The sequence below is a fragment of the Marmota monax genome, unplaced genomic scaffold (genome assembly GCF_021218885.2).
Source record: "Marmota monax isolate L192 unplaced genomic scaffold, Marmota_monax_Labrador192_F-V1.1 WCK01_AAM20220418_F8-fsc00038, whole genome shotgun sequence".
NCBI lineage: Eukaryota > Metazoa > Chordata > Mammalia > Rodentia > Sciuridae > Marmota > Marmota monax.
Genome location: NW_026692498.1, coordinates 8,375,664 through 8,390,138, shown reverse-complemented (window position 1 = coordinate 8,390,138; position 14,475 = coordinate 8,375,664). Strand labels below are relative to the sequence as shown.

At 61.0% G+C, this 14,475-nt stretch overlaps 2 protein-coding genes across 3 annotated transcripts in view; one reads left to right on the top strand and one right to left on the bottom strand.

Annotated features, from left to right (window-relative positions):
* The window catches only part of Macrod1 (mono-ADP ribosylhydrolase 1), a 138,672-nt gene that overhangs the window by 9,576 nt on the left and 114,621 nt on the right, over positions 1–14,475 (bottom strand). For both annotated transcript variants that reach the window (XM_046445412.2, XM_046445413.2), the window contains exon 4: positions 3,365–3,394. In XM_046445412.2, coding sequence (XP_046301368.1) covers positions 3,365–3,394 — 30 coding nt within the window. The remainder of the gene's footprint in view (positions 1–3,364; positions 3,395–14,475) is intronic.
* Positions 3,143–14,475, top strand: part of Flrt1 (fibronectin leucine rich transmembrane protein 1) — a 92,394-nt gene continuing 81,061 nt past the window's right edge. Inside the window, exons 1-2 of the transcript XR_009226868.1 lie at positions 3,143–3,420; positions 10,486–10,637. The gene's annotated coding sequence lies outside the window, so the exon portion shown is untranslated. The remainder of the gene's footprint in view (positions 3,421–10,485; positions 10,638–14,475) is intronic.

Below are 14,475 nucleotides of genomic sequence, written 5' to 3'. Positions count from 1 at the left end.
CAGGCTGGCTCTTGAAGGTGGGCGGGGTGCTACCCTCTGGGAGTCCCAGGCAGGGAGTGTGAGTGTGGAGTACTGGTTCCCCCCAGCCTGCCTTGCCCTCCTGCCTGACCCTGCCCCACCCCCTGGAGCTGGCCTTTGGGGAGCTGGCCAGGCCCAAGCAGAGATGGCGACAGGCAGGCAGAGGAAGGCGGCCCTGAATTAATCTGTCACTAAAGCTTGGCCGTGGCAGGCGCAGTCATGATTTAGATGAATAATTGAAACGCTCCGATACATTTATTATCCCTTTAGTGCAAAAGTGGCAGAGAAAGACGAGGGGTAATTGAAAAAGAGCGCACAAATCTCCCCGAGAAAGCGGCTCCTTATCGCCAAGTAAACATTTCAGTCCTAATAAACAGGAGAGGCGCGCGTCAGGCCTGTCGATCCCACCCCGATCCAGGACCCGCCTCCCTCTCACAGTTCAACAGGAGAGTTTCAAAGTCCTTTATGGAGCCAATAAAAGGCTTTCCAGGAGGGAGCGGGGAGAGGGGTGGGCCTGGGGCCAGCAGCTCTGGGGGAGGCCGGGCTGCCCCTGCCGCAGGTGCGGCCCCTCCTGCAGCTGGCCGTCCTGCCACCCTTGCCGAGCTCCTATCCGCCCCTCAGAACCCAAGTCTAATGCCCCAGCTGCTGGGAAACCTCCTGTCACCCCTGGTCTCTTGGACGGCGGAGTCCCCTGGCCTCCTCTCCCCCCCCAGGCAGGGATGGGGAGTGGGGCGCTTCCCCCAGACTCACCGGGTGGGCCACGCCACCTGCCACCTAGCCCCGGCAGCCCTGGGGGCTCTCACTGAGTCTGGGAGGGCTGCAGCCCCTCCTTCAGCCGGAGTCACTGCAGGCTCGTAGCTAAGACAGTGGCCACTGCACCCAAGCCCTCAGCGCAGGGCCTGGGCCCCCTTAGGAGCCCCAGCTGCCCCGGGCACCTGCTCAGCGTGGCAGCCACGGATCGCCAGCTGTCCCTCCCTTTGCAGGCAGGTGGCCCTGGAGGGCAGGTGCAGAGCAGGGCGGCTCTAGGGGCTCCATCTCCTGGAACCCTGTCCTTGGGGAGGGGACACCCCTCAGGAGGAGCTTCATGCCCACGGGAATTCCAGGGTCTTTAGGCAGTTAGGTGGGGACACAGCGGCCAAGGGTTGAGGCTGGGGACAGGGGTGGCAGCAGTCATGAGGCAGATCTGGGGGCAGGGGTGTCACAGGGACCTGTGCCTGGCTCCATTTTAGCCTGCGGCTGGGCAGGCCCCCACCAACCGAGGCCTTGTCCCCAGCACAGTCCCCTCCCCACCATCCCACCTTGTTCCCTTGTTCCCATCACATTAGCAGAGTGACAGCCCCAGCGAGCAGAGCACTTGGCGGCTCCATAAATCTCTGCAGCGTTAAAAGGCTGGACTCAGGTCCCACTTCCTCGGGGCGCCCCATCCGTCAGGCAGTGGGTCGGCTCCAGCCTCCTCTCACCCCCAAGGCCGCAGGGGGAGCCAGAGCGGCTCCCGTGATGCCCCAGGCTGCCAGCACAGGTGGCCCACGACTTCCCAGCGTGAGGTCACCACCCCTTGCTCTGCCTAAACCCACAGGTTCTCGCCCACCACCCTCAGCGCTGTCCCCGCTGTCCCTGCGGTTCATCCGCCATTCGACACACACCCTCTAGGCACCTACTACAGGGCCAGACCCAGCTCTGGAGGTGACAAGGAGCATCTGAACCGTGGCGTGTTGGAAGGAGCCACATGCTCCGGGAGAACCACACCAGAGCAGGGCGAGGGGCGGGGCGGGGCGGGGCGGGGCGGCTGCAAATTCAGCTGGGGGTCAGGGGGGCCGCACTGGGAAGGGGGCATTGGCCACTTGAACCTCTGCAGGAAGAGCCTTCGGGGGCAGAAGGCCGGTGAGGGTGGCTGGAGCCCAGTGGGAGGGAGGGACTTGGGGGGACAGTCTGGAAGGTGATGGGGACCTTGCGGCACAAGGACCTAGGCCTTGGCTCTGATCGAGGTTCGGAGAGGAAGAGGAGCTGACTTCAAACTGAGACGCCCCCAGGTGTTCTGTCCCCACCTTCCCAAGTGGAGTGGCTGAACCCAGCCCCTTGCTGGCCTCTGAGGCTCCTGCGCCAGCCCTGGCCTCCCTGCCTCCGGGCCAGGCTCCAAGGACCCTGCTCCACGTCCTCCTTCCCAGTCTGCGCTGTTCCCTCTCTTCCTGGGTGCGTTCCTACCTGCCTCTCGCTGGTGCCAGTGGCACCTCCTACAGAAGCCTTTCTGGTGCCCCAGCTGGGACAGGTGTCCCTGCCCAGCTCCTGCGGGGCCGTGCCTCCCCGAGATCGCCCTGGGTGGTGGGGGGCTCTGTCTCTGCCCTGTGAGCTCGGAGGGCAGGGACGGCCCACTGATGTCCAGCAGTGACTGTCCTGGCACCCAGCTTGGGGCCTGCACACAGTGGGAACTCGGTCACCAGGCGGTGACTGAGGGGACACAGGAGAGGGTGCTGTGGGTGCAGCTCGGCAGGCGCCAATCAGCCACAGCCCCCAAGTCCTCCCAAAACAGGCTGAGAGGGGCCTCTGAGTGTGTGCCACATCCCCTCCCGGTAGCTGTGACCTCCACAGGGACAGCTAGAGGAGAAGCGGGGAGGGAGGGGACAGTCTCCAGCCACAGCAGCCCCCCCCCGGCTGGTCCCCCAGCTCTCAAGCTGCTCTTATTTATTCCTGACCTCCGCTGCCCCTTTTATTTTCCCCCTTTTAAAACCTGGCCTGGGCCCCGCCACCACTGCCGTAAACACAGCCCCCGGGATTTATCCGGCGTCGCATTAACCCCTGGCCCCCGGCTCACCAATCATCCTGCCGCCTGCTCAGACAGCGGCCGCAGGGCCAGCAGGGCCCACGCCGCGGAGGGGCTGTGGGGCCTGGTGGGCAGCTGATGGGAGGAAGCCACGGAGGCCACGGATGCCCCCTTACCCCGTGCACCCACTGGCCTTGGCCCGCATCCCTGGTGACCAGGCCCCCCTGACCTCTGACCTCCTGCTGGCCACAGTCCCTGCTCCCTGATGGACATCAGTCACAGTGAGTGACCAGTGCCCTAGGGTCTCAGCTGTGGGCGGAGCGCCCCTGACTTCATGAGACCTTGTCCTGGCTGCAGAGCCACCTGGGTCACCAGCGCAGGGCAGAGATGGTCACGTCACCCTCATAGGTGGGGACCCGGGCCAGTTGGCACAGGGCTTCCCGAGGCCACATGGCAGAGGGGTGCAGCACTGGCCCAGGTCAGGCCCTCGTCACAGAGCTGGACAGCAACCGGGCCTGGCCGAGAAGCAGGGGCAAGGAGACGTCACCAGGCCACCCGTCCCCAGCTGAGAGAGGAAGGTCCACTCACCACCTCCACCTCCAAGCAGGGAGCTGTTGGCTGCAAGAGAGAGAGAGAGAGAGAAGGTCAGTGTAGAGCAGCTTGGGGACAGGGGGCTGTGGGGACGGGGGGGGGGGGGGGCCCATCAGAAGCCTGTGCCCTCAGGCTCTAGGCACAGGGCCTCCCAGCCCGAGGAGGGACAGATGATGGTGGACAGGAGAGGGGCCAGGAGTCCTCCCCCATGGAGGCTCCCAGTGGACCTGAGGTTAGTAGGGTGACAGCGATGGGGACACAGGCCCCGGCTCACCCTGAGCAGCTGCACATGGGTGCAAGTGACAAGTGCCAAGGGTCTTGCCAGGCACCGTCCGTTCACCCCCAGTGTCTCCCGAGGCCCTTCAGAGGCTGGCCTGACGCAGGGTGGGAGGACAGGGAAGCCCTGCTCCTGCCCAGAGGTCCACCAGGGACACAGACTGGAAGCCACCAGGAGCAGCTGTGCCGCTGCACATGTGGTGGGTGCTGCCTGGGAGCCACCAGGGCCGGCTAGGCCCAGGGAGGGAGGAGTGTCCTTGTCCGCCTCGCCACGTGGGATCAGGTGGGTCAGCCCCCTCCTGGGGTTGGGGTGAATGTCGAGGGACACGGAGCCCCCTGCCTGGACGAGAGCAGACCACCAGGCAGAGCAGGTCTGAAGGCCTCCACCTTCCAGAGTAGCCCGGCCCACCCGCCTCTGCTGGGCTGGCTGTCTCCTCCTGCCTTCACCAGGAGACTGGCAGCCCCTCCTCCGGAGTGGCAGGGCTGGGCTGGTCAGTGCCCCCAGCCCGGCCTGGCCTCCCCCTCCTGGTCCCACAGAGTGCCTCTGTGCTAAGCAGGGGACGCGGTGCCAGGGAGCAGGTCCAGTGAGCAGGCCCCAGGTGGGGAGGCCAGCCGGGCCTCAGCCCCGGGCTCAGGAGGCCTGGCTCTGTGTGGGGCCTGGTCCGTCCCCACCTCACGGCCAGGCCTGGGGGCACCCTTGCGTGAGGCTCCCCCGGCTCTGGCCCCGGGGCCGTGTGCGGAAGCGGTGGACGCTGCTAAGTGGTGTCGGTGGCTCCGAGTGGCTGGTCTCCCAGACCTGACAGCTTTTCGCTTGGGGAATAATTAATTCCACAGCCTGAAACCCAGGGCTGCAAGACGCCACGTTACTGCGAGATTAATACAAGCAGCTAATTAAGATGGAGAGGCGAGGACGGCCCCGCGCTCCCAGAACAGGAGCGGGGCCGCGGGAAGGCAGGGGCCAGTCAGGCCAAAGCGGCCGCGGGGGCGCAGCATGGTGGCCCCCAGGGGCTGTGGGCAGGCTGTGGGGGGCTGGCTCCCGGGGCGCTGGAGTGGCCTGTGCCCCAGGAATGCACATCTCCGCCCCCGCTGGGGAGAGCGTCTTTCCAGGTGCAGACTGAGTGCTTGGCACAGGCGACCCCATTTCCCATCACGGCTCGGCCACGGGCAGGGGCTGCTGTTCCCAATTTACAGAAAAGAAGACCAAGGCCCGGAGCGGTCCCAGTGGTAGCAGCAGGGTCAGCGCTGGGTCTGACTGACTCCAAGCAGGCAGACCCCAAGGGGGACTGTCAGGGCGGACTGTCTCCACCCTTGCCAGGCCTAGGTCCTGCCTCTGCCAAGTCCTGTCCAACAAGCGGTGGGCCCTGCCACATGCAGCCTTGACCCTGCTCCTGCCCCAGCAGATCTGACCGCAGGGATGGGGGCGGGGCCGCTGGGCAGCTCTGCCCAGGAGCCAGCTGGAGGACAGTGCAGTTGGGGGCCCAGGTCCCGCTCTGGGCTCCCCCGGCCCCAGGGGCTGTGCCGGCGGCTGGCAGAAGCTGCCCTCCGTGGCCTCGCTCACCTCCCCCATCACCTCTCGCTCTTAATTAACACGGCTGCAAACGAGCTGGCTCCTGCTCAAAGGGGATGCAGAGCCAGAGGGGTTGGCAGCCAGCCCTGAAGAGACAGGAGGGGGGCGCTGACCTGCTGTTCTGCAGGCCCCCGTCAGGGGATGGCCAGGCCGCCTGCCCGCACCCAGCCCCTCCTGGGTGGGCTTGGCCTCCGGCAGCCAGCAGGTGACCTGCTGAGGCCGCCCAGCCAGGGGCAGAGCAGGGAGTGGGCCTCTCCAGGGGAGGCCTCCACCAGGTGGTCGAGGCCAGGCCAGGTGGCCTTATCCGCCACGGGTGGGAAGGGGTAGGGAGGCCCAGCACCGGGGTCCCCGTGGTCATGGGCATCCTGGGGGCCAGTCTGTCGTGTCCCTTCTGCCAACCTCAGATGGCCCATGGGTGAGGGTTCTGGTGTCCTTGGCTGGTTCCCTGAGGCTCCATTCTCCTCTCCCCAGGGACCTTAATGACCAGCCAGCCACACGAGCCCCAGAAGGCTGTCCCCAGTCCCCCAGGGGGCCAGGCTGTCCAAGGGAAAAGGCCTGGTGGCTTCAGGAGGACAGCTGAGAAGGGCACAGTGTCGACAGACTCAGGAGGTGGTCCCTGGGTGTGGCTGCCACCCTGAAGCAGGGCGGCTCCGGGCGCTGTAGCTCCCAGACGCGGGCCTCTGGATGCCCTTCCCGCCTCACCGGCCCCTGGGCCCCCTCTGCCCCCCAGGCTTTCCTCAGTTTGGAGGCTTTAATCACAGCTGGACCTCCACCCTTTTTTCAAACGGGGAAACTGAGGCTCCAGGGGGACAGGGAAGGGGAGGAGGTGGGCTCCGCCCAGGAGGGCTGCCTGTCACGGCCCATTTTCTTAACCCTGCACACTTCCCATCTGAAAGGAGGCAGGGGACATGTGACCAGCCAGTCCACTCCAGGGCCCAGACCTGACCCCAGCAAACGGGTCTGTGTGTGTGTGGATCAAACCACGGCCTCACGCGTGCTGGGCAAGGGCTCTACCACTGAGTTTTGCCCCAACCCCCTTTTGATTTTTATCTTGAGATAGCCTCTTACTCTGTTGCAGAGGCTGGCCTCGAACTTGTGATCCTCCTCCCTTACAGGTGTGCACCGTCACACCCAGCAGTCACTTGAATTTTAAGATCCAAAACTGAAGAGTCAACTTGCAGAAATAGGTATTTGGTTTATTGTGTTCAAATCAGTGTTTTGATCAGAAATTCATATTCAGTAATAAGAATAAACAAAAATCAATTTGTGGGGTTTTTGTTTTGTTTGGTACTGGGGATCAAACCCAGTGACACTTAACCACTGAGTCACATTTTCTAGCCCTTTTTATTTATTTATTTATTATTATTTTTTTAAAGAGTGTTACTTTTTTTTTTAGAGAGAGAGGGAGGTAGAGAGAGAGAGAGAATTTTAATATTTATTTTTTAGTTATCGGCGGGCACAGCATCTTTGTTTGTATGTGGTGCTGAGGATCAAACCCGGGCCGCACGCATGCCAGGAGAGCGCGCTACCGCTTGAGCCACATCCCCAGCCCCCTTTTTATTTTTTATTTTGAAACAGTCTTGCTAAGTTGCTGAACTTGCAATCCTCCTGCCTCAGCCTCCCTCCCATGAGGCTGGGATTACAGGCATGTGTCCCTGTGACAGGGCCACATTAGTTTTTAGCTCCTGCAGCACTAGCGGTTGGCTCTGCCCAGAATGCTCCAGTTCTGATCTGCAAGAATATGTAACAACTGGCAGATTCTAGAAGCAGAGTCCTTTGAAAATTATTTAGCAAGATGAACAGCCTACTCTCCAAATAAAGAAAGACTGGGCGTTGGGCATGCACCTGTGTTCCCAGCTACTTGGGAGGCTGAGGCAGGAGGATCACTTGAACCTAGGTGTTCCAAGGCCAATCTAGGCAACATAGTGAGACCCTATCTTCAAATATGAGCTCGTGTGGTGGCACATGCCTGTAATCCCTGCAGCTCTGGAGGCTGAGGCAGGAGGATCACAAGTTCAAAGACAGCCTCAGCAATGGCGGAGGCTCTGAGCAATGCAGTGAGATCCTGTCTCTAAATGACATGCAAAATAGGGCTGGGGATGTGGCTCCCTGGTCAAGCACCCCTGGGTTCAATCTTTGATACAAAAGAAAAAAAATTCCGGGTAATTGGCTAATAACGACCAGGTGCTGAGGGAAAAAAAACACCCATTTTGAGCCTTAAGGCGACCCCCGGGCAACCTGTTTCATATGTATTTTCATTAAAGACTGAAAAGGAATAAGCCCTCTGTCCTCAATTTTGTCCAGGAGCATAAATTTCTGAAGAGAAGCACTGCGTCTCAATCATCACAAACAACATATTCAAATTTCTAACCGCCATTGGTATTTTTTTTTTGGCTGATAACTTGAAAATGCAATTCTCTGAAATCTCGGAATTTACAAAGACTGGACAGCAAAAGCAAGCTGTCCCCAACAAGAGGCACCCAGGGGGATAGATCCAGAATCCTGGGGGCTGCGGCTGGGGCTCGGTGCACTGGGTTCGATTCTCAGCACCGAATATAAATAAATAAACTAAAAACAAAAAAATCTAAAATCCTGATTAAGGACCAGACAGAAATGACCACTACCACTGCCCAGCAGAGCTAAGGAACCCTTGGCCATGGTTATGGTCACTAGTGCACATTTGAGATTAGGCTGAAAGGTCTAACCGGCCACCCTCTTCATGCCAGTTATACCTCTAAGGAGTCCGCGTGCTGAATGGCGACCACTCTGGTGCCGTGGACAGGTGGCCCCTCCTCGGCAGGTGGCTCCACGGCCCCCTCTACCTTTCAGCCGGGGTCTTTGGCCTCCGGGAGGGGTGCAGTGAGCCTGGTGAGGCTGACTCGGAGCCCTGGGGAGGCTCAGGGCTTGCTCAGGTCGGGTGGGGGGCAGGTCTCCACCTGGCACCCCACCTTGAGGCTCTGGAGGTGCCCCACCATCCCCACAGGGTCGAGGTGGTCCCCTGCCTGGGATGCGACCCTGGCACACCTCCCTGGGCTCCATTAGCTGGCCCTGAGCCCAGTGCTGCCCCTGTGACGTTGACGTGCCTTGGATGCCAGTCATTGCTGCCACACATCCTCTCGGGCCCCTCCCGCCACCACCTGCTGCTCCTGCAGTGCCCTCCACCAGCCCCCCTGCCCCTCTGCCCGTGCCACGCCTTCCCAAGCCCAGGCCCAGGCCCAGGCTCCCGCTGTCCCTGGCCCTGGTGGCTGTCACCGGCTCTGGTGGCTGTCCCGGGGGAGGGCAGGGCGAAGTCTCCCCAGTTTGTGCCCCAGCTCCCGGCCTAGTTAGGACCTGGCAGGTGGCCACTGCCCAGTGCAAGGGAGACAGCTAGACCCAAGTGCTTGGCCACTGTCACTAAAGGTCAGAGGAAGCCCGGGAACAAAGGCGACACAGGCCCCTACTTCACTCTCTACACGAAGCCCTTTAATTGAGTGCCAACTGTGTGCAGGGCTGTGCTGGGCTCAGACCCGGGCAGCCCAGCCCCTGGGCCTCGCAGCCTCAAGCCTGGCAGGAGGGAGGGGAAGGGTCGGAGAGAGGTCTGAGACCCTGAGGCCTGGACTCGGGAGGCGGGGACAGGGGCCCGAGGAGCCTTGCTTTTAACAGAGAAAAAAAATAAGTTTCTAGGTCAAAGAAAATATTTTAAAAAACAAGATAAATATATTTGTTTTATACCAACAAAGGCACAAATTATCAGGGTTTTTTTTTGGGTGGGGATAGTAGGAATTGAACTCAGGGGCACTCGGCCACTGAGTCACATCCCCAGCCCTATTTGGTATTTTATTTAATGACAGGGGCTCCCTGAGTTGCTTAGGGCCTCACATTGCTGAGGCTGGCTTTGAACTCTCGATCCTCCTGCCTCAGCCTCCCGAGTCGCTGAGATGACAGGCGTGTGCCACCATGCCTGGTTTAAAGTATCGTTTATTAACGGCTCTTTTTTATTTTCATTTTTTGGTGCTGGGGAGGGAACCCAGGGCCTTGTGCATGCGAGGCAGGCACTCTACCAGCTGAGCTACGTCCCCAGCCCCTTTAACAGCTCTTTAAGGGAGGAAGGGCCACGGAGGCACATGCTGGGCCTGGGCCCGTGAGTTCACCTGATGCCCACCCTGTCTGGGGGACACCCAGGGTGCTCAGCCACAGAGGGCAACCTGCTCCCCAGGAAAATCCCGACCACTCCGACTTCACCCTGGCTGCCCAGTTAAAACCGTCCTGGGCCTGGGGTGTGCGGGGCCCTGGGTTCCCCCCCAGCCCCACAATCAATCAATCAATCAATCAATCAATAGGTTGATATTTTAAAACAACAAAAGTCCTTGAGACCCTCAGTGGGAAGGAGTTTCCTGTTTTCTCTCAGGACAGTGGCCACCAGCCTTCCCCCGGCCTGTGGGTACCTCTGTCCCCTCCCCCTTCTGCCTGGCCCTTCCTGGCAGGGAGGACTACATCCTCCAGGTGGTAGGGGGAGTGGGGGTGCTGAGGGGAGGCCGTGGTGCAGTGACCCGAGGAAAGCGCTGAGCAGGTTCCAGGGCTGGGAGCGCTGGGCGGCCAGGGGTGACCTTGCAGCCGGCCAGCCCCTCTGCGTGTCCCTGGAGGCTCCTTCCTCCTGGCCCTGCCTGTGGCTCCACACACCTCCCTGGCTGCCGGGACAGCTAGACAGGCGCTGGGCTGCTGCCCACGGTCCCCAGCCCCTGGCCTGGCCGCTTCCTCCCGTGCCCCTGGGAGCCCGGGCTCAGCTCCTACCATTTGACAATGCGCACCCTGCCCCTGGTGTGGGGCGCTGGGACACAGACAGCAAGGGCCTCCTGGTCCAGGAGGGGGACAAAGACAGCAAAATCAGTACAGCTGAAACCAGTGTCACTAATGCGGAGGCTGTGAAGGAGAGGAGAGGAGCTGGCGGTGGGGCCAGTCCCAGAGGGGTGAACAGGGGCCAGCCCGGAGGAGCATGCGCCAGGCAGGCATGGCCGTGCAGGGGTCCTGAGGCAGGGCCCCCTGTGGCTGAGGCAGAGTGAGGGGAGAGGAGGGCTGCGGGGACAGGAGTGGCCCATGCCAGGGAGCCTTTGTGAGAGAGGGAAGGTGCTGGGGGCCCCCACTGCCCCTGACCTGCCCTGAGCCTGGCTCCCCGTGGGAGTCCCTGACAGTCCTCCTGACAGCCAGGGAGGCGGCTATCCATCCCCTGCCTCCCGCAGCCCAGGTGGGACTGTGGTCCCCGGATCCCGTGGTCCCCGAGTCCCGTCCTTTCACACAGGCTTCAGAGGAGGAGCAGCCCGTGGCGGAATCGAACGTGAGACGTGCTGAATTCTGAAGGTAAAACCAGAGACTCGGAGGCCTCCCAGCTGTGAGAGCAGCGGCCTTGTTTGACAAGCCGCGTCCCCCAGGCTGAGGTCACTGTCCCTGGTGGTGAGTGTGCTCAGGTGGGAAGCGGGGGGCTTGCTGGACACTCTCCTGGCTTGGGAGGGGACAGGGAGCGGGGGCCTCAGGGTACTCAGTGTGTCCCCAGCGAGCTTCACCATGGAGCCCCAGGATCCTCTCAACATACCCGCCCGCCTCATTCCCAGGGGTAGAAACTGAGGTCCATACAGATGAAATGACCATGGGCCTCCGGAGCAGCCAGTGCACCACGGCCTTGGCCCAGTGGCTCCACCTCCCAGGACCTTGGTGTCCCCTTCTGGGAATGGGGAGGTCGCTTAACTGAGGCCTTTCTGAGCCCCAGATGATAAAATTAAAATTGCCGTAAAACCGTCACGGCGGGGAGGGCCTGTCTCAGTGAGTTTTCTGTTGCTGTAACAAAGTACTCGAGCCGGGCGCGGTGACGCCCGCCTGTGGTCCTAGCAGCTCAGGAGGCTGAGGCTGGAGGATCACAAGTTCAAAGCCAGCCTCAGCAACTTACTGAGACCCTGTCTCTAAATAAAAAATAAAAAGAGCCGGGGATGTGACTCAGGGGTAAGAGCCCCTGGGTTCAATCCCTGGTACAAAAAACAAAAGCCAACAAGATGCCTGAGTCTAGGGAATTCATGAAGAATAGAGGTCCACTGGCTCTCAGTTCTGGAGGCTGGGAGGTCCAGGGCCAAGGCATGGGTACCGCGAGGAACCTTCATCTCCTCCCAAAGGCCTGCCTTGGAATACTATCCCCATGGGAATTAGTTTCCAGCACGTGAACTTTGGGGGGACACACTGAAGTCACTGGGCCTGGCTGTGGCGATGGACAGGGAGCCCGAGGCCCAGGCAGGAGGAGGCTGGGGGCGTGGGTGTGGTCACCAGCCTTTGGGGAGCCAAGGGCGTGCAGGGCCATTTCACAGCCAGGGCTGGCCTGAGGCCACCTGGGCAGGGGACGCGATGGGATCTGGACTCTGTGGGTCTGAGTCGGAGCTGGACTTCTTCGGCCCTGGCTGGTTGCCCCCCAGGGCTCGGCCCCTGCCTCTCCTCTGAGGGCAGCTGGGGTCGACGCTGGGGGCATCCCTTCCTGGACTCTCCTTCCAGTGACCTCATTCCAGACCCTTCCCTTCCCCTGCACCTCCATCACCCTCCCTCTGCTCTGCACCCACCCTGGCTCCCCAGGCCCCACCCCTGGCCATCCTGAGGGCTCCCGCCACACAGCTGTCCCTGCAGAAGCTGCCCAGCCAGTCATTTAGCTCAAGGAGGTGACTTGGCTGTGGTCTCCTGAGACAGGGACTCTCTGTCCCCTTCCTGCCTGGGTTCCTTGGGCTCTGCCCCTGAGGGGCCCCTGGAGACCCATCTCCTGGCTGGGACACCCAGCGGGACCCCAAGCCCCCGGAGACCCAGAGATCCCCTGGACACGGCTCTCCGCCCGGCTCTGGGCACCTTCCACACACTGGCGTTTGGTTACGCAAGAAATTCAGATTCATTGCCCCAAATTGGATAATACACATAAACAAACAGCGAGAGGAAAGTGAGTCACCCTGTCGCTCAGCAGGCAGCGCCGGCCTGTCACACTTCGTCCCCGTCCCCGCAGGAACTCTTAACTTTCAACCAAACCAGAAACTGGCTACTGGGGCTTTGACCCAGCACGTCGGTCCCCTGTCCCCTGTGCCTGGCATTGGGCCAGGGGTGTGGGGTGGACCAGGAGCCCGAGGAGGGGGTCCTATTATTTTGGCCACTTGGTAGATAGGGAGAGGTTCAGAGGTCCAGCATCCCTCCCACCAGTGGCTTGCTCAAGGTTACCCGGCTGCCAAAGCTGGGGAGCTGGGCTGGGGTCAGGCACTGGCCTCCCAGAGTCCAGAGCTCAGTGGGCCAGGTGCTGTGGGACCCCCGCTGCTGCTGGGCTTCCCCTCCCCCAGGAGCCAGGGCAGGTGCTCAGCATCCCGCCATTAGCATATCCATGAGCATCCCTGAAACCCAATTACCCAGAGGGCTTGGGCCCCAGCCAGCCGTCCTGCCATCTCTGCAGGAAGAGGGGCCGGGGCCCTGGCAGACCGCTGGGGGAGAGTGCAGGTAGGGAACCCGGGGGCTGGGGAGGGCCTGCTGGTGGCTGTGGACCCCACCCCTGCCCAGCGTTGGGCGGGCGGCCTCCTCTGCCCAGCTGCAGCGGGGTGGGTCCTACTTCCCCAAGGAGGCACCCTGGGGTCTGCTGCCCCCTCCAGCGTCCCCTCCCACCTGGCAGCCCCTCAGCGCCCCCCCCCCCCAGCTCCTGGGACTCTTTTCCACTTATTTCTTACATAGAAAAGCGCGTGTATGTACAGATGTGAGCGCTACGGTCTGCAGGTCCCCCCAGCTCATGTGCTGGAAGCTTAACCCCACATTTCACGTGTGGATGGTGTTTGGAGGTGACCCTTTGGGAGGTGAGGAAGGCTCGATGAGGTCATGAGGGTGCTCCCCACCCCCATGGCATGGGTGGCCTTCTGCGAAGTGGGACCTGAGCTGGCCTGGTGCTCACGCGGTGTCCTGCGCCAGGCTGTGCTGCAGGAAGAAGGCCCTGAACAGACACACCCATGCCGCCGTCCTGGGCTTCCCAGCCTCCAGAACCAGAACCGCGACCCAAGAAACCTTTATTCTTTGTCAGTCACCCCGGCTCAGGCGTTCACTTAGAGCAAGGAAACGGCCCAGGGCCAGCCTGAAGGCCAGCGACAAGGCAGCAGACGGCTCCTGCAGAGGCCCCACCCCTGATGTAGGCGAGTGCTTTCTTTAGAGGGCCACTACATGTGCCCTGCGACAACAGGTTACCTAGGCTGGTGTGACCCTGAAAGGCACAGGCCCCGTGAGATTTGTCCACCAGGCCCACGCCGCTCACCCAGGCTGGAACGTTCCAGGGTGAGGCAGCCCCACGCCCGGCGTCCTGTCCTTTCTCTCCCGACCCATGGACAGGTGTGCCCAGCTTCGCCTCCTGCGGGCAACGGCGTGTCATCCGTGCACGTCTGTGTGCACATGTGCCGGCGTTTCTCTGGGAGCAGGTTGCAGGTTGTGGTATATGCACATCTTTACTGGTTATTGCCAAATTGCTCTCCAAAGTGGTTGTTCAGATGATCGTTTTAAAATATAAATTAGATCATGTCACTTCCCTGATCAAAACTCTCAAATAGCTTCCTATTATACGTAGAACAAAATCCATATTCCCCTCCACGAACACCCGGCTGCGTTCCAAAGTCTGCTCTCCCCTCCCCCGCAACTTTCTGGCCTCCTTTTTTTTTTCTTTTCTTTTTTTAAATGGCCCTGGCTTTCTCATGCCCCAGGGCCTTTGTACATACTGTTCCCTCTGTCTCACACACTCTTCTTTTAGCTCTTTCCAAACTGGCTCCTTCTGATCTTTCAGGTCCCAGTGAAAATGTTACCTCCTCTAAGGAGCCTCCCCAGACCACCCAGTTGAAGTATCTGCCTATTTCTGTCATCACTTCCTTTGGAGTCCACAGCATGGTTCTATAATGATCTTTTACTCTTTGCCTGCTGGTTTATCATTAATTGGCCTGGCGGCCTATGGCAGGAGGGCCTCATCTGCCTCATTTCCTCCTGGATTCCAAAGGCCAGCATGGGCCTGGCACCCAAGGGCTATTCTTAGGACCACTTATCCGTTCAATAGACCTTGCTTCAGCCACCATGTCTGGAGCGGTGGATGACAATGTGCCTGGTGTGTCGGGGGGTGGGCTACGGGAGAGGGGACACAGCAGAGGGGAGTGCGCTGAGTTGAAGGTAGGGTCAGGCCCACGGCCTCTGTGGAACCTTCCCCACGGCCATGGGGAATCATGAAAGGTGCTGGAGCCGGGAGCAGTGGGGTTGACTTGCATTT